We start from the raw sequence: 21,869 nt of genomic DNA, 5'->3' as shown, positions 1-21,869 counted from the left end.
CTCCACAGCGTGTTTGTGGGTCCTGGGATTTGACCCTGATTCCTCTTGCAAACAGAACGCACTCTTAACCGCCGAGCTACCTCTGCAGCCCTCACCTTAGCTTTGGAGGGTTTCCCCTTGGCCCGGGGCTCACTGCTCAGGCTAAGCTGTCTGGCCAACCAGCCCCAGAGTTCTTCCTGCCTCCGTTTCCCCAGGGCTAGGGTTGCAAGCATGCTCTACCATGCCTGGCTTTTTACATGGATTTGGAGGGTCAAACTTGCTTGTGTGGCCAGTGCTCCACTGACAGAGTCATCTCCCTAGCACGCCCACCCCAAAACTAGCTTTTAAAAAAAAATTGTTTAATTTTTTTTTTTTATGAGGGACTCACTAGGGAGACCGAGCTGTCCTCGGACTTAGGGGTCTGTAATGTTTCAGTCCCCCAAGTGCTGGGAGTAAAGAATTGCTTTCATTTTTGAGACGGGGTCTCATTTCATAACCCGGGCTGGTCTGGAACTCCCTCTATAGACCATGCTGGCTTGATCTTACAGCAAACCTCCTGCTTCAGCTTCTCAAGAGCTAGGATGACAGATGTGAGCCATCACGTCTGGCTTAGAACTTAGTAGTTCTAGGTTCTAAGTTCTCGGTTCTAAGCTACCTAGCAAGTCTGAAGCTATCTCCCCAGTGCTGGGGTTAAAAGACTTCACCATACCCAGAATTAGGGGATTTAAAAAAATTACTTTATTTTGATTTTATGTACATTGGTGTTATAGATGGTTATGAGCTGCCATGTGGTTGCTGAGAATTGAACCCCGGGTCCTCTGGAAGAGCAGCCAGTGCTCTTAACTGCTGAGCCATCTCTCCAGCCTAAGGGACATTTCTTAATGCCAAGTGCAAATGTCTTGCTTTAATTGCTTTAAAGGGGAGGACTCTCTCTGACTAGAGATACAGCCTTTCCGTAAGGTGAATGTGTATGAGGCTGCTTTGTGCTGGTTTATTGACGGTACTAGACAGGATATATATCCACAAATCAGGCTGCCTTGGATCTAGCGACAGCAGCTGCTTCTGTTGTCTTGCCCTACCTGGGTCTCCCGTGTCAAAGCAGAGAGCCTGTGTGTCGTCCTAGGGATGGAAGGGAAGCTGCAGGTGGGGCTGACCTCACAGTGACAGCATCTGCAGCCTGACAAGAAGGACCCCCTCCCCCTTTGTGTAGTTCTTAGGATTAGTCCTGGAGCCTCACACATGTTAGGAGCTGGGCTACATTGCTCTCTACTACAGAACTTAACTATTTTACCTTCTTTTGAGACAGCCTCTAGACTAAATTCCCAAGTTGAATTTTCCCCAGTTCTAGGAAGGACTTTTCTGGGCAAGAGAAAAACCTAGCTGTGTTTCTAGGCCGTGGGGAAGGAGGAGCGAGGAGGAATTCTGGCTGACACCATCCCCGGAGAAACAGAAAGGAGCAAAGGAGCGGGGACTGGGTGTGGGTAGAAGCAGGAAGGACAGAGGGCTAGAGTCAGGGCAGAAGCTTTCAAGACTGTCAATCATGAGCCTGGGAGATAGCTTACAGTAAAGACACAAGCCTGATGGCCTTGACCCCTAAGACCCACCTGGTGGAAGAGAGAATGGGCTGCTATATGTATGACCGCCACATGCTGGGCTCATGTGTGTATAAAGTGCACACACATACGCACACTCAGAGTGTTGAAAAACCATGCCTATTTTTCACTGACGGGAGCTGAGGCCACTAAGTCAGTCTGATGAGACTAGCTCTCGGACAGTGTGTCTCTGAACAAATGATGTCTCTCACGTCTGAGAATACCAAGATTTACTGTCCCTAGTGCAAACAAGAATACAGCCTTGCACATAGTTTCATTTTCATTTTGTAAATGGTGCCTTAAAGGTGTTTCTGTCCTACCCTCTGATCCGAATCATTTTAGTTACTGTTCATCATTTAAAAACAATGTTCTTGGGTGAGACAACCGTGGGGCCTTAATTTCCTCTCCACAGAATCTAGGTCCTCCACCCTACCCTGCTCTTCGCTTTTATCAGTCCTTGGATGAAGCAGGGTGGAGCAGGGGAAAGATCAAGGACTTGGGTTCTTTGGTGTCTTTGGCCTTTGACCTTTCTCTTCTTGGATTGCTTGGCTCCAAAACACTTGTCACCCCAAGATAAACAGAGGTATAAGGTCACAGGAGATGTTCTGGGGTGCTGTGAAGGCCCACGGAGACTCAGCTTTCATTTGAGTCAGGTGCTGTCTGAGTCGGGGGTCTGCAGACACATCCCTTTGATCCTCTTCATTGTGTGGGGCAGGAGTCTTATTGGCTGGGAGACTTCTGGATCATGGTGACCTCACAAAGACTGTAAGGCCAGGCTGGGTTTGGGGGAGCCCAGGTAAGCTGAAAGGTGGCTTTGGGAAAGTATCAAAGGTGGGGTCAGCCTGCCCAGCCTGTCCACAAGGCAGTACTCCCTTGACCCCAACCCCCGCTAGGTAAAAGTCTCCCCGCCTGGCTATAATTCCACAGTTGTTACTTCATACCTTTGGATTAAAGTTGAATTTTCTGTTGCCATGTGGATGCCCCAGGTGGAGGTAACACACCCACAGCTCAAGGCTCACAGAAAGCTTAGCTCTCTGTCTCGAGAGCCGAGGGAGGGAGAACAGGGAAGGCGACAGGGAAGAGAATAAGAAGGCCCAGAGGGGATGCCACAGACCTCGGGAGTCGGGTGCAGAGGACCTGGGGCCAGAGCTCCTGCTTTTTCTCATCTGAAGAAGGAGGGTGTGTGGATGGACATTTGTGGAAGGCCGAGTGTGGCCCAAGAGTGGCAGAGGGAATTGGATGTGAATCAGGAAGGCGCTTTTCCCGCTGAGGGAACCCTGGCAATCTCTGATGCGCTGAGCGGGGGAAATGAGGGTTGAGAAGCCATCTCTGCCACTTGTTGGGCACTTTACAAAAATTGTCAGATCCCTGAACAGTCTCAATGTGCTAGTAAATGAGGGCAGTGATGTCCATTTTGAAGAGCTGTCCTTCCTTCATTCCTTCACTCACTCACTCACTCACTCATTCATTATCTCCTTCCTGAATGTGTTCTGAATGCCTGCTCTGTGCCAGGCACTGTGTTTTGTTCTGGAAGAACAGGAGGGAAAGATAAACAGACACTCAGTTCATTCTCCAGCATGGAGACATAGGGAAATGGGATGGTCCACTAACATGGAGGGACTGATGACAGGAAGGGGAACCCTCAACAGCATTTGGGATCTCAGGAAGATTTCCTTGGAGAGGGAGGCATCAAAACTGGTCTGAAATGTGACTGTATGAGGCATGAGCCAGATGAAGGGCTTGAAGCGGAAGTGGGTAGCTGGGGGAAGTTTGCAGGAAGGGGAAAGACTTTGAAAGTCTCTGTTGCAAGAGAGAAGCCAGCATAATCTGAGACACCAGAGAAACTGGGAATGGTTGAAAAGCTGGTTCAAGGCCAGGGCAGGGGATGGATGTGGCCGAAGAGTTGGAGGGAACTACCTGTGGCCTGAGGGCCTGGCTAAAAGAAACCCAGAGACCTGTGGGCTGTCATTCAAATCACTGTTCATCCTTAGGTAATGCTCTCTAGTTGGTACCAAGACTTTTCTAATTGTGGCTGGGCAGGGTGGTGCATGCCTTCAGTCCAACCCCCTCCGGTGCTCAGGCACGAGGATCTCCAAGTTTAAGGCCAGTCTAGGCTATATAACAGTTTTAAAGGCAGCCTGGGTTGTATAGTGAAACCCTGTCTCAGAAAAACAAAACCAACTAACCAACCAAGCACTAAAAAAAATAACAAAACAACACTCTTTTGGTGGTTGTCCTTCGTGTTGTTGGCATGCACTTCTTTAGGCTTACCCCAGGTTTGCTCTCTTTTTCTGAACCCATGTGTTTGTTTGTTTTTTTTTTTTTTTTGTTTTGTTTTTTTGTTTTTTTGAATTTGGGATGTTTTCAGACATTATTACTTCGAATGCTTTTCTTTTTTATATTTATTTATTTATTTATTTATTATTTTAGGTATATGAGTGCTCTGTCCGCATGTACACAGGCACCATGTGGTTGCCGGGAATTGAACTATAGGACCTCTAGAAGAGCAGGCAGTGCTCTTAACCGCTGAGCCATCTCTCCAGCCCCACTTTTGGATGCAATGCTGTTTTCAACACTCTTTTCTCCTTCTGAGACTCTAAGTGTAGGATGCTAAATACTTTATTGTCCTCAAGAATCTATCTTCCCCTGTTGCTCATATTAAGTGCATTTTCATTTTATATTTTTTTAGTAGATTTATTTACTTATTGTTGACTTATTTAGAAAAGACCTCACTATGCATTCCTAGCTGGTCTGGAACTCTCTATGTAGACAAGGCTAGCTCCAAACTCACTGAGCTCTGCCTGCCTCTGTCTCCTGAGCATCGGGCATGCACCACCGGGTTTATTCGTTTTTATTTCATATGTGTGTGTGTTTGAGCTGCATGCATGTAAGTTTACCAGGGGCCTATCTGGTGCCCGCGGAGGCTGCAGGAGGGAGTTGGAGCTCCTGGAATTGGAGTTACGGATGGTTGTGAGCTGCCATGTTGTGCTGGGCAATAAATATGGGTCCTCTGCAAGAGTAGTCAGTGCTCTGAGCTGTGGAGCCATCTCTCCAGTTCCCAGCCTCTGGGATTGTGATTTGTTATTTCTTAAAATTTGTTTACTTTTTGTTTTGTTTCTGAGGCATGCAATTTGGAAACTTGCTATGTGTCAGAGGGCGACAGTCTGGTCCCCCTGCTCTCCTGTTCCTTTGTGCTGCGGTGCAGGCCTGCGTGGCCACGCCTCCATGGATTAGGTAGATCTTAGTGATTTGTCCCTGAGTCTGGGATTCTGTCTTCTGTCTCTACTGTACTGTGTTCCTCAGACAAGCCTGTCAAAATTTGGTTATTGAGGAGAGGAGGAAATAGGAGTCACTGCTCAGAGAGTGTGTTTTTGGTGATACCAGAAGAACACATGCTAAGGAGATGCATAATGTATTTTATTTTTTGGGTTGAGATAGGGTCCTACTCTCTATCACAGCTAGGCTGTGATAATTCATTATGGAATTTAGGCAGGACTTAAACTCCCAGTCCTTCTCCTGCTCCTGTCTTCTGAATATAGGTGTGAGCCACCATGCCTGACCTTGGTGTTCTTTGCAACAAGGTCTTACTCAGTAGCCCAGGATGGCTTTGAACCTGCGATCTCTGTTCTCATCCTCCTGAACGTCAGAATCAGAATCATAGTGTTCTGCCAGTACACCCAGCTCTAAGAGGCTAGATCTTCTATTAAGTTTTGTTTGTTTGTTTTTTTAGACAGCTCTTCCTGTGTAGCCCAGCCTATCTTGGGAGTCACTGGGTATTCCAGGCTAGCCTTGAACTCATGATCATCACCCTGCCTCAGTTCACTATTCTGGGATGATAGGTGTGCTTTAGCACACCCAGCGCTTTGTTAAATGTTCTTACACAGTATCACACTCATATAAAGTCCACCAAAACAGGAACATTCCTGAGGGATGTGTTTCATACTTTGTGAAAATGGTATTTCATATATATATATGTGTGTGTGTGTGTGTGTGTGTGTGTGTGTATGTCCAAACTCATCAAAATATGGACGTTAATCACAGACACTGTGTTTGTTTTTGTAAAGAGAGGCCTTGTGTAACCCAGGCTGGCTTAAATACAGGATTAAAGGCATGGGCCACTGCGCCCTGCCCTCCTCCACTCTTAACGAGCAGTACCCATGTGGTGGAGGGCAAGCCATGAGTTGCCTCATACTTTTAGGACTCTCTGAAGAGAGAGTGGCAGGACGGAAGAGGAGGGCTGAGGGAGCAGGAAGGCGTCAGGGAGAGTTGAGAAGTCCTGTCAACCTGTCCTGTGGGAAAGGGAGGGAAAGCTAGGCTTGAGACGGGCTGGCAGGCCCAAGCTCTGTTCACTGCCTCACAGCCCATGCCAGTCTATATTACTCCCTTTGATAACTCTGTGTGTGTGTGTGTGTGTGTGAGAGAGAGAGAGAGATAAGTGAGGGCATGTGCAAGCATCTGTGTATATGAGACAAAAAAAAAAAAGGATCAAATGTAGATCCTTTTTCAAGTAAAAGCAGGAAAAATTATGAGTACAAAATTAAGAGCAGGTGCTTTGGCAAAAGGACTCAAAATCAAGGAGTCCCAACATTTTCCAGTCCTTGGCTACGGGTGAAATAGATTTTGGAGGCAATGGTGGCTACTCTTCCGACTTTGCAGCCACCAGGTATTAGGAATGCGCATGGCTCCCCCTGGCAGCGAGGTCCGGACTGCTCTTTGCCACAGCCTCTAGCAGTTAGAAGGATAACAAGGATAACAAAAAGCCTCCTGCAGGCTTACACTCCCTGCCAGACACTGTAAGGGCAATGTCTCTAAAGACAGGGAGCTACTGAAGAGCACAGGGCTAGTGGGGAGAAGTCTCCGGTCCAGGTTCGTTCCCCCACACTGGTAAGATGAGCTGATCTATGAACTTGGGGCTACATGACTTCAGGAGTCTGCCTCTTCAGGGCCAACCCATCTAGATTCAGGTTGGTGGTGTGAACAAATGACTCAGGGAATCTGTACACGAGTGAATAAGAAGGGAACGGGAAAGAAAGCGAGCTAGTGAAGGAACAGATGAGCTGAACAACACTGAAGAAGGTAAAACCGGGAACCCAACCATTACTGAGCGCTTCCTGGGTATAGGTGCTATGCTGGACATGACAGAGTAGAGCAGTGAGCAAGGCAGAGGCAGTTTCTGCTGGCATCGGGTTTCTTGCCTGGCAGGGACGCCCGATGTGTGTTCCAGGAAAGGGGAAGCCAGCAGGGTGCTCTGAGAGCTTACGGGTGGCCTTCACCTGTTTAGGGAACCTACAGGGGGTGAAGGTTTAAGTGGTGGCTGGGGTAGGAAAACGGAAGAAGGGATCTCAGTCTGTGGAAGGCCCAGACCTTTAAAGGTGGACCGGGAGGAGAGGAGGATTTTAGGGGGGTTAGGGAGGGCCATGCAGGCTGATACAGAAGAGTGCTTTAGGGTCTGCTAACAAATGGGATTGTGAAACCGAAGATGAGTTTAGCTAGAGGGTGGGTGGCATAGAGATGGTCCTGGTCTCTCTTGTCCTGACTTGATTTCCTTTGTATGTCTTCCCAGGGGCCTGCTGCTTAAGAACAGCATGCTGGCAGGTGAGCTGCTCCTATAGATCCTATGGGGGAGGGGGCTCAGAGGTGGGTGGGGTCAGGTGGCGGAGGATTGGGGAACCCACCCACAGTTAGATTGCTGGGTGAGTAGCTTCCATTTCCGTAACTGCTGTGTGCTCTTTTGCCAAGGGGCCTTTGAGACTCTGGGCTGTGACCACAGGCAGAGTAGTTCCAATGACTTAGGGGCTTATCCTAAGACTCAGGGTCCTTGTTGGTGAACTGAGGTCACATGGGATTGGCTGAGAATTGGGTAACACGTAACAAAGCACCTTATTCTCTTTCAACGTTTAAGTCTCATTTGCCCGTTTAGAGACTGCCTTGCATGCTTGGCACTGTCTAGGAGTTAGAGATGCTTCAGGGTCGAGGATCCTCACAGTTTCCTCCTCCCCCTTTCTCCTCTTTCTTTCTTCGTTTCCTCTTCCCCTTCCCGTCCTTTTATCCTTGTTCTTTCTTTCTTACTTACATTTTTGGAGACAGGATCTTACTTGACAGCCCAGGCTGGGCTTGAATTAGCCTCCCACCTCAGCCTCCCAGATGTGGGGATTTGGGTGTGATCCATCATGTCTAGCTAGAACATCGGCAGCTCCTGACACCTAGAACTTGCCTCTGACAGGGCTCTGTCAGTCATATGAACGAAGGGTGCTAAGTATTTTGGTAGGAGAACAGATTGGCAAGGTTTAGTGGGGGGTACCAAGCCAAAGAACATGAGGTAACGGGGAGCAGGGTCTGGTCTGGAGGTCAAATCCATGATGGAGACTGTGAAGAGGGGACTGGGGTGTGATGGAGCTAGGAAGGGGGGCTGATAACAGCAAGAGACCCTCATCTATGACAGGAGGCCAGAGGACAGGGTTCTAGCAGGCTGTGCTCCTCTTCTCTCTCAGGAATGCTGCAGGGAACCCCACAGTCAGCAACTGGAGCGAAGGAACAGTGGCATTGAGAGGCCTCCAGGCTAGACATGGCACTGAGTCAGGGAGCTAGTCTCATTCTCCGTGAAGACCTAGAGAAGACATCAAATCCCAACTCCTGTGAAGTCCCGGGAATAATGTCCAGCACCACGTCTAGGCCTACCCCAGACCCAGCCCTTGTTCCTCTCCCGGCACAAGGCTTGGCTCTCACTCCAGTCTTTCATCCAGCTCTGAATCCTGACCCAGAGGGGGACCCTGGCCCAGTGTCTAATGACATCCCCAGCCCCAACACCAGTGTGGCCATGGCCTCATCCTCCATCCAGATCAACAGCTGCTCTGTGGACACCGCAGACCAGAGTTTGAACCATACCTCCAGGCCTGACACAGCAGGGACTCTCTGCCCAGACTCACAACCAGTTAAAAGCCCCAGCTCTACCCAGGCCACTATTTTGAGTCCAGAGAATCCTCCTAGGCCAGGCTCTGAGGATGCCTCCAAGTCCCTCTCAGGCAAGGTTTTTGATTTGGGTCAGAATAACACTAATCCTTCCAGGCCTGAGCCAAACCTATTTGTAAGGGCTCTTTCTAGAGATGCCATGGTCCGGAGTCATAGCATCTCCAGGCAGGGTTCCCAGGTGCCTCTTCTTCTACCCTCTAACACTTCTTTGGACCGCATGCGCTCTGAGAACACCTCCAAGGTGAACCTGGGTATCGTCCCACACCCAAATGAGGCCATCTCACTAACGTCACATACTATTTTTGCATCTGTTTCCAAAGAAGCCATGAGTATACCCTGGAACACAGGCTCCAAGGGGTCCATCAATGTAGTTTCCAACAGCCAACCCAGGTCTGGTTTAAATGTGACAGTCAGGCAGGCCTCACACCTCAGCCTGATTCCCGGCTCCAGCGAAGTCCTCAGCCTGCACTCGAGTGCCCGAGCACCCAACTCCACTCTCTCTCCATCTTCTTGCATGACGCTGATCCTGGGCTCTGAGTCCCTGAGCATGGACTCCAGCCTCATGGTGAGCGACACCTCCACCTTGACCCTGAGCAGCCAGCGGGACTATTCTGAGGACAACAGCATCCGCACCATGCCCCTGGAGGAGAATCTGGGGAAGTGGGAAGGCCTGCAGAGTGTCACAGCCTTCCGAAGCCCCCCTGAAGGTGAGTAGGGGAGAGGAGACAGCTTGGAAGGACTATGTATTCAGAACCAAGAGGCAAGATGGCAGTCACAGCACAGTGCTAATCACCATGCTCTAGTCAGCACCTTGGCCAGCTGTATGACTTGGGAGCTACTCAGCTTCCTTGGGTGTCAATTTCTTTAACTGTAATATGATTTTTTTTTTCTCCCCAAGGTCTCACGCTGTAGCCCTGACTGGCCTGGAACTCACTATGTAGACCAGGCTGGCCATGAACTCACAAAGATGCCCTGCCTCTGCCTCCTCAGTGCTGGGGCCAAAGATGTGTTCCACCAGGTGATGGCCGCGGAGGGGTGCTGCTTACTGGCTTGCCCAGCCTCCTTCTTAGAGGACCCAGGACTACCGTCCTGGGATGGCACCACCCACCATGGGCTGGGGCCTCCCTTATTGATTGCTAATTGAGAAAATGCCTTACAGCTGGAGCTCATGGAGGCTCCTTCCTCTCTGATGACTCTAGCTTGTGTCACGTTGACACAGAAAACCAGCCAGTGCAGCCACAATAACAGCTGACTTCCAGGATGTGGAGGAGCGTCTGGTGTCGAGGGCCTTTTTCTACACCGACTGGCTTAATTTTTATGCTTTCTCCAGAGAAATTTCTATTCCAAAGCCTTTGCCTACTTTTTGTGTTCTCCCTGCTTCTTTTGTCCCTCCTTCTCTTCCCCTTCTTCTCCAAGACAGGGTCTTACTCTGTAGCCCAGAGTGACCTGAAATTCATTTGGTGGTGTTGATTGGTCTTAGATTTCAGCCATCCTCCTGCTTCAGGCCTACCAAATGCTGGGATCAGGAGCATGAACCATCATGCCTGGTTTAAAAAAAAAATTTTTTTTTTTAATTGTAAAAGTGATAGAATACTTGAATGGCATGTGCAAGACCCGGGGTTCTATTACTCAGAGGGGAGAGAGAGAGAGAGAGAGAGAGGAGAGAAAGAGATTTTTTTTATTTAGAGAGAATTTTGCTATGTATCCCAGAGGTTGGCCTGGAACTCATGATTCTTCGGCCTTAGCCTATGGAATGCTGGGATTCCAGGCGTTTGCTACTGTGCCTGACTCTGTTCACTTTCATTAGGTACACTCAGAGCAGTGCGGTCATAGAGTAGGCACAGATTGAATTTTGTGTGTGTGTGTGTGTGTGTGTGTATGTGTGTATGTGTTCATGTGGGTAAGTGTATATTGTGTGTGTGTTTGTATGCATATATTCATGTGAGTAAGTGTATGTGTGGTGTGCATGTTAGTGTGTTGGGGTGATTCGAACTCAGATCTTCATGTTTGTACAGCAGGCACTTTACTAACTGAACCATCTCCCCAGCTCTAGAAATGTTTTTTTGTTTGTTGGTTTGTTTTTGGTTTTTGTATATGTATGTATATGTGGTGAGTGTGTATGTGTGTGCCTGTTCACATTGCATGTGGGTGCACACTCATTTTGATGGCTGAGGCTGACGTCAGGAGTCTTTCTTGATTGCTCTTTATCTTGTTCAGTGAATCAGGGTCTCTCACTCAGCCAGTCTACCTAGCCGCCCAGGGGTCCTCTCTCCGCCTTCTGAGCCTGGGATGACCTGCAATCCATCGTACTCATCCTGCATTTGCGTGGGTGCTAAGGGTCTGGACTCAGCAAGTGCGCTCTCTGAGAAGCCATCTCCAGCCCCTTAACGTTTTTTTTTTTTTTTTTTTTAAACGATTAAAAAAAAGCTTACTGAATAGTGGAAAGTACATCATCAAAATCTTTCTTTCCCCTGAATCACTTGTTAGTAAGCTGCTGAATGATGCCCATCACCCTGAATTCTCCTCACGTTTTCTTTTAACCAAAAAAACCACAAAATATAAAACCACCACAAACAAGGCGTTAATATTCATACGTCCCTCTACCAAATTCTCACACCCTATTGAAGTGTGGCCTGCTCGCCCAGCACTGTACTGTTAGTTAGCTTGGGTTCCAGGTCACAGTCTTGACCGACATTCTGTCTGGCCTGTTCTGTCCTTGCTCTTCCCTGCCTTTCATTTCCTTCAGGCATGAAGGTTGTGGCTCTTCCTAGGATGCAGTTCCTCATAATGAGATTCGGGTCCTGTAGCATTGGCAGAAGTAGCACGGCAGCCAGGCTGGCATTCTCACTGCGCCCCCTTTGGCAGCTCATGGTTCTGAATCTTGACGGATGTCTGCCCCCACCTGATGAGCAGGCTGCCTGAGGTTCTCCACTGGGTTGTTTTTTCCCTTGTGGTGAGGGGCTTTGAAAACACATAATTATCCCTCTTCCCCAAACTTTCGACTTATGGATTTGTTTGTGCTGCTTCCTAGTTTGTTTAAGGGTTAATAAACATCATTATATCGTTAGTTATCGTTGCTATCGTTGGTTATGTTGATAAGATTTCTTATTCCGAGCAAGCATGCCTCTTCCTCCAACATACTCCATTTGCCTCTGAGCTCTCTTCTCTGTTTCCTGGGATCAGACATCCCAGGCTCATCCTGGACTTCCCTGGAGCCTGCCATTCCTCCCAGGGGCCTTGTCGATTTCAGGGAAGAATAGTATTTAGAAGCCAGTGTCTCGTACCAGTTGTGTTCTCTTCCCCCGTGGCTCAGCCCTCCAGCAGCCTCTGGAAGGTCAGCCAAGATCCTTTTTGAGTCCTAGCTCTCCCAGACCCTGGTGGCCCAAATCTCCGGCAGAGATCTGTTCTCCTCCAGTGTCTTCTTAAGCAGAAGGCTTTTGTTGGCCCTCCTCAGCTAAGTACCCATCACTGATCCTGTCACTGTAGTTAGAGGGATGGCACACTCCTCTTGGTCAAGCTTGGCTTGCAGACCCATCCCTCCTTGAAGAGGAGAATGGGCGAGGTTTTACCTAATTGTTTGGAAGAGGGACCCACAGGAAAGATAGATGCTCTTTCACCCAAAGCAAGGTGAGTGGTTTGGGCTGGGAAAACAGCAGTTAGCTACTGTAACAAATGTTTCTCTATGGGATACACCCTGAAGAACAGGAACAAGCTGTTCTCAAGGGATACGTGTGCTTCCTCTTACCGTGGAGGCCAGGAGAGGCCTCTGTGAGGAGCGGCAGGGAAGGTGAGGCCTGAAAACGTGATGGGAGCGTAGGCAAGGAGCAGTAGCCGGAGTAGAGAAAACCACCTGCCCAGAGATCAGGGTAGACGGAGCCAGGGATGGAGGAGAGGCTGAGGGAGGTAAAGCTGGAGAAGGGGACAAGGAGACTGACCAGGCAGGAAGATTAAGGACATGGAGTTTCCTTGAAGGCTTTGGGTGGCGGGAGTGGTGACACATGCTGATTTACATTTTCCCAAGCTTTGTTGGTCAAGTGAGGGAGTAAGGATTGGAGGAAGCCAAGGGGAGGAGAAATGGGGAGACAGCACTCTGAGGATGCCGTGTTCTACTCTCTCTTCTTTCACTGAACCCATGACTTGCAGGAACCTCAGAAGATGCAAAGGCCAGTGGATCAGAGAAGGGAGATGATGACAGCAGAACAGCCTCGGTATGCTGGCCTCCTGGCCTCCTCTCCCTTGCCCCTCCATTCTCCCCTCCCCACCCCCCATATCCTCCACTTTTCCGACAGTCTTGGTGTGTGGCCCTAGCTGGTTTGATATGTAGAACAGGCTGGCATCAAGCTTGTAGCAATCCTCCTGTCTCTGCCTCCTGAGCGGTGAGGCAACAGATCTGTGTCACCACAGTCCACCCCTCGGCTGCAGCTCCTCTCCCTCCTGGGAAGTCAGGGCTTTCTGATGTACTGGGCATCACCAGCTCCTCGCGTTGCTCATTCGCCTCCATCTTAGTTTGGTTTGCATCCCTGTGGTCCCTGACCGAGTGGTTTAAGGGAGGAAAGGATCATTCTGGCTCACGGTTTCAGAGGGTTTCAGGTACCATCACAGTGGAGAAGGCAGGGCGGAGCAGCTCAGTTTGTGACGGAGGGAGTGTGTAGCAGAGACCGAACAGGAAGCAGTGATCGTGAAGCAGGAAGTGGACCATGTCCAAGACATCTTTCCCCGGTTCAGACCCTGCCTCCTAAAGGAGCTGCAGCCTCTTCGAATAACACCATCAGATGGGGATGGAGCAACCCAAACAGGAGCATGTGGGAGACTTTTCAGATTCAAATCATAGCAGTCTCTCCAACTAGAGTCTTCCATAAGCCCAGGAATCTTTGTCTTATAGCTGAGCAGTGTTTGGTGTAAAGTAGGTTCTAAATAAAAGTCTTTAATAACAGAGTAACATATGAGAGGGGCCCTGAAAGGGGCAGAAAGGCTAGAAGTAGATTTACTGAGTATCAGGCCTAACCTGGGTGTGGGCTGTGCAGCAGAGAAGGCCAGGCTGGTAGGGGCAAACATGAGCCTGATACCAACATGGAGGTGTTGGGATGGATCTGGGAGTCAGGAACACTCTCCCCATCTATAGAGCAGGCGTGGTGAAGTTGAAGTGAGCCCCTTTCAGCCCCAAGGTCCTTGCCAGTACAGGGAAGGCGGTCACTGCCACCATTCAGCAAGCTTGACAAGGCCCCTGCCATGTGCTAGTCCCGACTCCAAGCACAGAATAGAAACCCGATATCTTAACTTGGGGGAACAGACCTCTTCTCCTATCCTTGTTGTTCAGAATTCAGCCCAAACCTCCACTCACGTGAGCAGTGGTCTCTGACTGTCCATTCTAAACTGGCATCCTCCCCTCCTTCCCCAAACTGCAATTAATAACCCAGGGACACTCAGTACCGTTCAGTGCTGGGGGAGGGCTAGGAATTCGAGGGGTTACCTTCTGACCACAGTTTGACTGGGCTCAGCTTGGGGGACTCTCCTGCTCTGCACTGTACAGATAGCTCATTGAGCGGGCTGAAACACCGTCACCCCTTCCTTGCCAGGCTCCTCCTCAGTTTAGCCTGGGTTTCCTTCCAGCATGGCATCTGGGTTCCAGAAAGGAACAATCTGGTGGCCAGAGCAACTTGTGAGATGAGCCAGAGAGTGGGAGGAGGTTCTGTCTACTGGTGGGCTATGTGGAGAAAAACTTGTAAAAACTTGTGCCACCATTAACCTTCTATATTCTGTATCAGAGCAAGGTGTTTTTTTTTTTTTTTTTTTTTTTTTGTTGTTCACTGTAAAGCTAAGCTATTCGTTTCATGCGATCTTATCTTCTTGAAATGATGGGAACTTACTAAAAGGCGTAGAAAAAGTGTTGCTGATGGTAGAATTTCAGGTTGAGGTATAGGGGCCCTTTCTGCTCTCCTCCAGTTGATTAGCCCCTCATGTCTGGTCCTCCAAATGCAGCCTTTAGGAGCCATCCTCCCCCCCACCATCAAGATTTTTCACTAGTCTTCATCCACCCGGACACCCACTGCAGGGGCATGTCCCTTCTCTCGGGCCGTAATAGTCTTGTCAGTTTGCTATATTCAAGAATCACTGGGACCATGATTGGTGGTGCATGCCTGGAATCCCAGCACTCGGGGAAGCAGAGGCAGGCAGGGACTTTGAGGCCAGTCTGGTCTACAAAGCAAGTCCAGGACAGCCAGGGCTACACAGAGAAACCCTGTCTCAAAAAAACAAAAAACAAACAACCAAAGAAACAAGTCACCTGGCAGGAGAGTGTCAAAGAGAAATTGCTTAGATCATATGTATGTGTCTTGATTACATTGGTTGAGTCAAAAATACTCACCCACTGCGGGTAGCACCATTCCCTAGGCAGGGATGCTGGACTGTCTCAGGAGTGGAAAAAGTGAGCTGAGCACCTGACTGCATGCATTCTTTGCTCTCTGCTCCTTGACTGTGGATGTCATGTGACCACTAGTCTAAAGCTTCTCTCCTGTGACTTCCCCACTACTAAAAAACTGTACTTGGAACTGTGAGTAAGGATAAACCCTTTCTCCCTTAAACTGCTTTTCTCAGGGTATTCATTTTTGTTTATTTACTTGGGAATTTTTGAGACAGGGTCTCCCTTCGTAGCTCTGGGTGTCCTGGAACTCACTATGTATAGACCAAGATGACCTTGAACTCACAGAGATCCCCCTGCCTCTGCCTCCTGAGTGCTGGGATTAAAGGTGTGTGCCACTGTGGCAGGTTTTGTTGGGGTATTTTATCATAGCAACAGGAAACCAAACCCAGACATGGGCCAATGCCAGGACTGGGTGGTTGGGGAAGAGCTAGCCTGGGTGGCCTGGGTGCTGGGTGGTTAAAGAGGCTGTGGGTACTGCCCAGATGGAGGGCAGGACTCAGTGAAAGGCTCACTCAGTGCTTCTGCCCTCCACGGCCCTGAAGGTAGAGGACATAATCACTTTCCAGACGAACCCAGAGAAGATGGAAATGAAAGGGGAAAAGGAGACAACAGTGAAGAGGATGATGGTATGGGAGCCACAGGCAGGACTGTGGAACTGGGGCGGAATTCTGACTGGTGGAACAGCTGGAGTGAGCTAGGAAGAGGACAGGAACAGGAGGCAGGCACTTTGAACTGGAGGCTCAGTTCTATCCAGCTCTCACTGGCCCCACCGCCGAGAGGGAGTATGGGCAACGTCATTTCCCTTCTCTGAGCCTCACTCTTCCCATCTCACAAATGGGTGTGATTATGCCTGCATCTTTGTGGGTGGTAGGGCATAGCCCAGTGGCTAGTCCATTGTGAAGCCTGTGCGGCTGAGGGCAGTTACCATCGGCCCATCCTTCCCCCGAGAAGATGGGCGACTCCAGAGGGTTCTCTAGGGCAGCCTCCTCTAAGTTACCCATAAGGATGAGCAACCATAACCACGGAGGCTTGTACAGCTATATTTGCTTTTGTGGTCCTCAAAGAGAGAGGAAAGGGCTGGGGGGGCTGGCCAGCATGTTAGTGTTTTCCTAACAAGAAAAGAGTTTCTGAATTTGAACCCTAGAATACACATGGAAAGCAGTGATACACATTTGTTATTCCAGCGCTGAGGAGACAAACACAGGTTTTCTGGCCTAACTGATCAGCTTCGGATGCCAGGGAGAGCCCTTGCCTCAAAAACCAAGATGTATAGCTCCAGAAGAATGATGCCCTCTGGCCTCTGCACACATGTGTACATGAACACACACGCATGCACACACACAGACACAGGGACACACAAGTAAACACACATACACAAACCTTACATACATACCTGCCTATACACAATGCACGGAAAAAGAGAAAGTTCCTTCCTTTGATAGTTAACTTTAGCTAACATTGGTTGAACCCCCACTGTGTGTAGGTTTTAGATACAAAGTGAAAAGTAGGAGGACATTTGAGGAATTTGATTGGACAGCTTTCAAAGGCCACGTCTGTAGTTCCTTACTTGGGTCAGTCCCATGGTTTAGCTGTCAGTAAGCAGAAGGTCCCCCCGCCCCAAACCCCGGGAACTACTCTCATTGAGCTCTCTATACAGGACCCACAGATCAGGGCATAGAGTGTTTTGAGTGGTCCTGAGATTGTGGGCAGAAAGCTTGCTGTCCTGCCTGTCCAGCGGGACAGTGTGCCTAGGCCCAGGGCCCACGTGGCCTGCTGTCTAACCCCAGAAGTCAGCCACAGCTGGCTCTCACTGGCTCTGTGGTCCTCACCCAGAGGCAGATTCAGGAGGAGCCGCTGGATTCCCTTTTGAGTCCCACCCGACGGCAAGCCATGGAGATCCTGACCCAGCTGAGGTAGCTCTCTCTTCCCAGCTCCGCCCCCTTCTCCCATGCCCCTTCTCCCCCTGCCCAGTACCCAGGGAACATGCCTCTTCCACACCCTTGCTCCCATCTCCTCCTGCCCCCTTGTGCCTTTAAATCTCGAGTGGCCTGGGCTGAGTCGGGTGCTCTCCCACACCCCGCTTCCCTGGGCCCCTCCTCATTCCGTACCTTACACCTCATCTCTCCAAGCCACACCAAGCCTGCCCTGAACATGCGGGAGAGGGTAGACCTGGTGAACACTTGCCTGCGGAGCGTGTTCCCGCTGCCTTCAGTGCAGAGCATGCAGGAGAAGGACGAGGCCAGGGCAGAAGTCATCCAGGTGAGCTGGCCCACCTGGCGGGCCCTTAGGTTTGGGACGTCCTCACGGGGACAAGCGGGGGCTTTCCGGAGACAGGCTCCCCCCACCCCCACTCCTTGGCTTATGTAGCCTGGAGCAACTCACCTCATCTGAGTCCATCTGAACCCGTTGCTTGATGGCTATTTGGCAAGTGAGTGAATTATTGCAGTTGGTGGCTCCTTAGGAGGGCTCTGTTCACCGACGCTGCAAGGTCATAGAGAGCAACCAGGGTTGGAGGGTACTGCTAAGGATGCTGGGCCATATGGAAGAAGACTGGGGAAAACTGGGCAAAGGCCCAGAGAAACAGAACCCCAAAAGGAGGTTCAGCAAGCATCTTTAAGTCTCTGCAGAATTTTTCCCAGAGGTGGGTGGGACCAGGAAGGGAGGGGTGCTTAGCTATGGGAGGCAAGGAGAGCTAGGGTCAGGCAGGAGGTTAAGTGAGAGGGAGCCCTGATGCTCAGCCACCCTTTCACTCAGCAGGTGTTAACCTCGTCCCTCTCCACATCACTGTGGTAGTCTCATAGGAGGTGTGAGGGTGGGAGAGATGGATGCCATCGAAGAACCAGTCGAATGCAAAACCTCAGGGGTGGTCAGTGCCGAATGAGTATGGCATGTCGAGGATGGCACGTGGTTCCCTGAAGGAAGGTGGCTTAGAGAAAGAGGGTGGCATACAGAACCCATGCCAACTGCCAGGATGGCAAGAGTCTGTGGCTGGAGCCTGGAGAGTGAGACAAGGACCCTGAGGAGCAAGCTGTAGAGCGGGTAGGGGTCAGACCACACAGACAGATAACCTCTGGCTTGTGGATTCTCAAGCGGCTGTGCAGAGAGGACCCAACGGAATGGCCAGAAACCTTGCTGAGGAAGCAGCAGGCAGCCCTCATGTAGTTACAAGGACTGCCAGCAGAGGGCAGTGGTGCCCAACAAGCGGCAGCAATGGGCAGGAAGGGGGTAGCTGGCTCCTGGTGGGCCACTGGCTCCAGAGTGTGTAGAATCAGGAAGCAATGGGACAATGATAACGCAAGGCATAGGCTTGGGAAGCCAGCAGAAGGACAGGAGGTGAGAAAGAGAGGGTCTTCGCAGAGCAGTTTGAAAGCGCAGCTCAGCCTTGCCTGTACGCACCAGGAAGCAACATGGTATGGCCAAAGGAGGGGGAGCCTGGGCAGCAAGGAGATGGCCTCCCTAAGGGTAACCGGGGCATCTACATGGGTCTAGAAGTAACAGTTCAGCCAAGAGGCAGCCCCAACAGTCTTCGGAGAACTGGCCTGTAACACTCTTTGTTCCTTGCCCAGCAACAAGTGTTCCTGGATTTGTGAAAAACGAGAAGAGCTTAAGGATGAAAATGACAGAGGATGCTCAGATGACCAGGCACTTGTCTGGCTCGAGACAGGGGCCGGGGGAGGGCAGGAAAGCAGCCTGTGTGTGTCCAAGTGCGTCCTCCTTCTGGACCGGCCCCGGGGAGAGCCTGGGGCTGTCCCCAGCAGCTCCATCTTCCTTCTGTCCACAGACACTTTACCACCAGACCTTGGACTCCTTGCAGAAGCTGCTCAATGCCCTCTTTATTGAAGACCCCACTCCTGCTGGGCTGAGAAGCATCCTGGAGGTGCAGGGCCTGGAGGCTGGGCAGGAGGAGGAAGGGAGAGGGAACAGGGAAGTGGCGCATAGAAGTGGGCGGTGGGACCCTATGGCGTGTCTCGGAGTTAGGACGCTGTCCTGAGCCAGTACTTTGCTTCCCCGACTTTTGCTACTTTGTTTCGTTCTTGGTGATTCTGGGAATTAGACCTAAGCCCTCGCACCTGCCACGCAGGCTCTCTACCACTGAGCTACACCCATAGCCGGCTTTTAACTGTTTGTTTGTACACATTGTCTCACTGACTTGCCCCGTATAGCCTTGAACTTTTGACCCTCTTGTCTCAGCCTCCTGAGTACCTGGGAGCACAGGCTTCAGTGCCCTGTCCTTTGACTGTCCACGATGCCCCCACAGCTACCCGCTTGCGGCTACTGCTCTAGCCCCACCCCTTTTCTCCATCCTTATCCCTGTCTCTTCCTCTTTCATCTCTTCACTGATTCTGTCCCTCCCAATGCTCTGAGTTCTAGTCTCAGCTCGAACCCTGCCTGTCATTGATTCTCCAGAGGAGGAGGAGGCGGCGGAGGGAGGACGGTGGCAAACTGCATTCTTATTTCTTCTGGAAGCTTCTTGCAGATCACTGGCTTACCCACCAAGCAGCGGGGGCTGGCAGCCCATGGTAGCGAAGTCTCTCCCTTGTCCCCACAGCCTCTGGGGCCCTGGATGAATTCTGGGAAGGCTCATGAGCGAGCACGGGCTGTGAACAGCAACGTCTCTGTCCTGAACCACATGCTCGTGACCCTGCCTTTCTTCGTGAGTGTCCCTGGAGGGGCGGACACTCCGGTGACCCTTCTCAGCCTTCTGCTTGCGGTGTGGCTACAGACCCCCTCTACTGACAGATGTCCTCGGGGTTCCCAACGCTGGGCTTCCTGCTGGGGAGGCTGCTCCTTCGAATCGGGGATCCTGACGAGGAGATCGGCCGGGAGGCTCTGGACGGCATCACGATCCTCTACACTATCCTGGTTCTCCAGAAACGTATGCTCAAGTCAGGCCCTTAGCTCTGCACAGCCAGGGAGGGGAGCATGGTGGGACAGTGGGCAGCTGGCGACAGGCAGCAAGGGTCAGGTGGGGACCGGGGCCCCCAGTCTCCGCAGAACCAGGGGCAGAGATGCAAACTTTTAACATTTGTTTCTGAGACTGGGTCTTACTGTAGAGCTTGGGCTGGCCCCCTGCTTTTACTCCGCCTGTCTTAGCTTCTCAAGTCCTGGGGCTACAGGCATGCCCTGCCATGTTGAGCAACAAATCTATATGGATGGAAGCTGTCCCTCCACGGGTGAACTTTGCCGTATGGTCCCAGCCTTAAGCTCTCCTTCCCATGGTACCACGTGTACCTATGCATGATGGTCCTGACAGCTTGTCTGTCTTTCCTACTAGACTGTAATACCACGAGGGTAAGGCAAAGGTTCTCTGTTCTTCCTATGTCTAGCCCTGGGATAGCATGTGGCCTTATTCGGTGGATGTGCATTGGGAGCTAATGAAGGCCAGGTCCTACGTGAGAACATCCTGAGATTAAGTTTTAGGGAGCCCACGAGATGGCATGAAACTATTGCTCCCGGGGATGCCCGGTTCAGCTGCCTCTGGCCTCTTGCCCGACTTTCTCCTAACTCCTGATTCTTCCTCAACCACGAAACCTTGGCTGGTTTCTTAGATTCCCCTGACTCTGGAGGCAGAGTGGCCTGCATATCAGACCTGGCCTTGGCTCTTGACACTCCCAGCTGGGTGGCCTCAGGCAAGCGTTTGGCTTGCCTGGATTTCCTCATCGGCCCAGGGTTACAGTAGAGAGTAATTCATAGCTTTTTGAAACATTAATTAATAGGCACTTGTCAGATGGAGCTCTCTTCATCCTCCCCCCTCCCACTTCTGGGGTGTGTCCGGGGTCCCCGCTCTTTCTCATTTCTAGCATTTCCTGAGTGATTCCTCCACTGACCTTAGATGGTGTGGGTGAAAGGTAGGCTACAATGCTGGTCAGCCCTGAGGTGGGGATAGTCTGGCTGAAAATGTAGATCGCTCAGTCTAATCTCATTGCGGGTGGACAATGAGTCATTTTTAATGCTTTTGAGTATGATCTGTCCTGCTGCACTTCAGGTTGAGCTGAGCGCCCTGAATTCTTTGGGAGAGCCCCAGGCCACACTGCCTCTCGAGGAGGAGGGCATTAGCTTGGGTTGGCAGTCTGTGGAAAGCACAAGGATAGGGCTGGAGCTGGCTCTGCCTGCTTCCAGAGCGCCAGTTCCTCCCTGCTGACAGAGCATGTTCTATGCACTCGCACTGCCCTGTTGATCCTTTCTTATGCTCAGGCTTTGTGTAGATTGAGTGGATCCAAGCAGGACTCGGGCCTGGCTCTGAGGAGGGCAGACACCCCAACTGGGTTTCTGTTTACAGAAGATCTGGAGGGCCTGTGTGCCAGGCACAGCTCTGGGGACACAGCTTTGGAAAGAGATTCAATAAGGACTCCTCCCTTTGGCTTACCTTCTGGTTGTCAAGAGACAGACAATAGGCAAAAGCAAACAAGTAAAGCACAGAGCGAGCCAGGTGATAAGCAGAGAGGGAACGAAAACAGCAGACAAATTTCAAATTCGCCGGTGCCAGGCCTGATGGCACATGCTGGCAATCCCGGCACTGGATGGAAAGTTTGAGGCCACCCTGGACTAGAGATCCTGCCTCTAAAAACAAATGAAACAGACTGGTGCAAATGAAACTGTAATCTTAGCACTTGGGGGTAGGGCGGCAGCAGGGGAATCAGGAGTTGAAGCATCGTCAGCTACAGAGGCCGGCCTCAATCACGTGGGCCTCCGTGTCTCAACATAACCAAACAGAAGCCACAGTAAACCAACCAAATAAAAACGCCACTCCCAACACAGAAGCAGCTCGACCCAGAAATTGTATTGCAAAGCTATGGGCGTTCAGTGGTTAGAGTCCTTGTCTAGAGTGAGCCAGGATCTGGCTTCCATCCCAGGACTGAAAGCAGAGGGAGGCAAGTGTAGGGGCACATGCCTTTAATCTTAGCACT

General features: G+C 50.7%; 1 protein-coding gene across 4 annotated transcripts in view; it reads left to right on the top strand.

Moving 5' to 3' along the window:
- The window catches only part of Mroh7 (maestro heat like repeat family member 7), a 48,318-nt gene that overhangs the window by 5,679 nt on the left and 20,770 nt on the right, over positions 1 to 21,869 (top strand). For 2 of the 4 annotated variants that reach the window (XM_021635279.2, XM_060366070.1), the window contains exons 2-9: positions 7,135 to 7,166; positions 8,063 to 9,247; positions 12,684 to 12,748; positions 16,795 to 16,874; positions 17,091 to 17,220; positions 18,743 to 18,838; positions 19,511 to 19,615; positions 19,702 to 19,837. In XM_021635279.2, coding sequence (XP_021490954.1) covers positions 8,137 to 9,247; positions 12,684 to 12,748; positions 16,795 to 16,874; positions 17,091 to 17,220; positions 18,743 to 18,838; positions 19,511 to 19,615; positions 19,702 to 19,837 — 1,723 coding nt within the window. In that variant the 5' untranslated portion in view covers positions 7,135 to 7,166; positions 8,063 to 8,136. Of the gene's footprint in view, positions 1 to 7,134; positions 7,167 to 8,062; positions 9,248 to 12,683; positions 12,749 to 15,503; positions 15,588 to 16,794; positions 16,875 to 17,090; positions 17,221 to 18,742; positions 18,839 to 19,510; positions 19,616 to 19,701; positions 19,838 to 21,869 lie in introns of all 4 variants that reach the window. The other 2 variants (XM_021635280.2, XM_021635278.2) reach the window with 2 other exon arrangements.

The sequence above is a fragment of the Meriones unguiculatus genome, chromosome 12 (genome assembly GCF_030254825.1).
Source record: "Meriones unguiculatus strain TT.TT164.6M chromosome 12, Bangor_MerUng_6.1, whole genome shotgun sequence".
Lineage (NCBI taxonomy): Eukaryota > Metazoa > Chordata > Mammalia > Rodentia > Muridae > Meriones > Meriones unguiculatus.
This window is presented reverse-complemented; position numbering and strand designations above follow the sequence as displayed.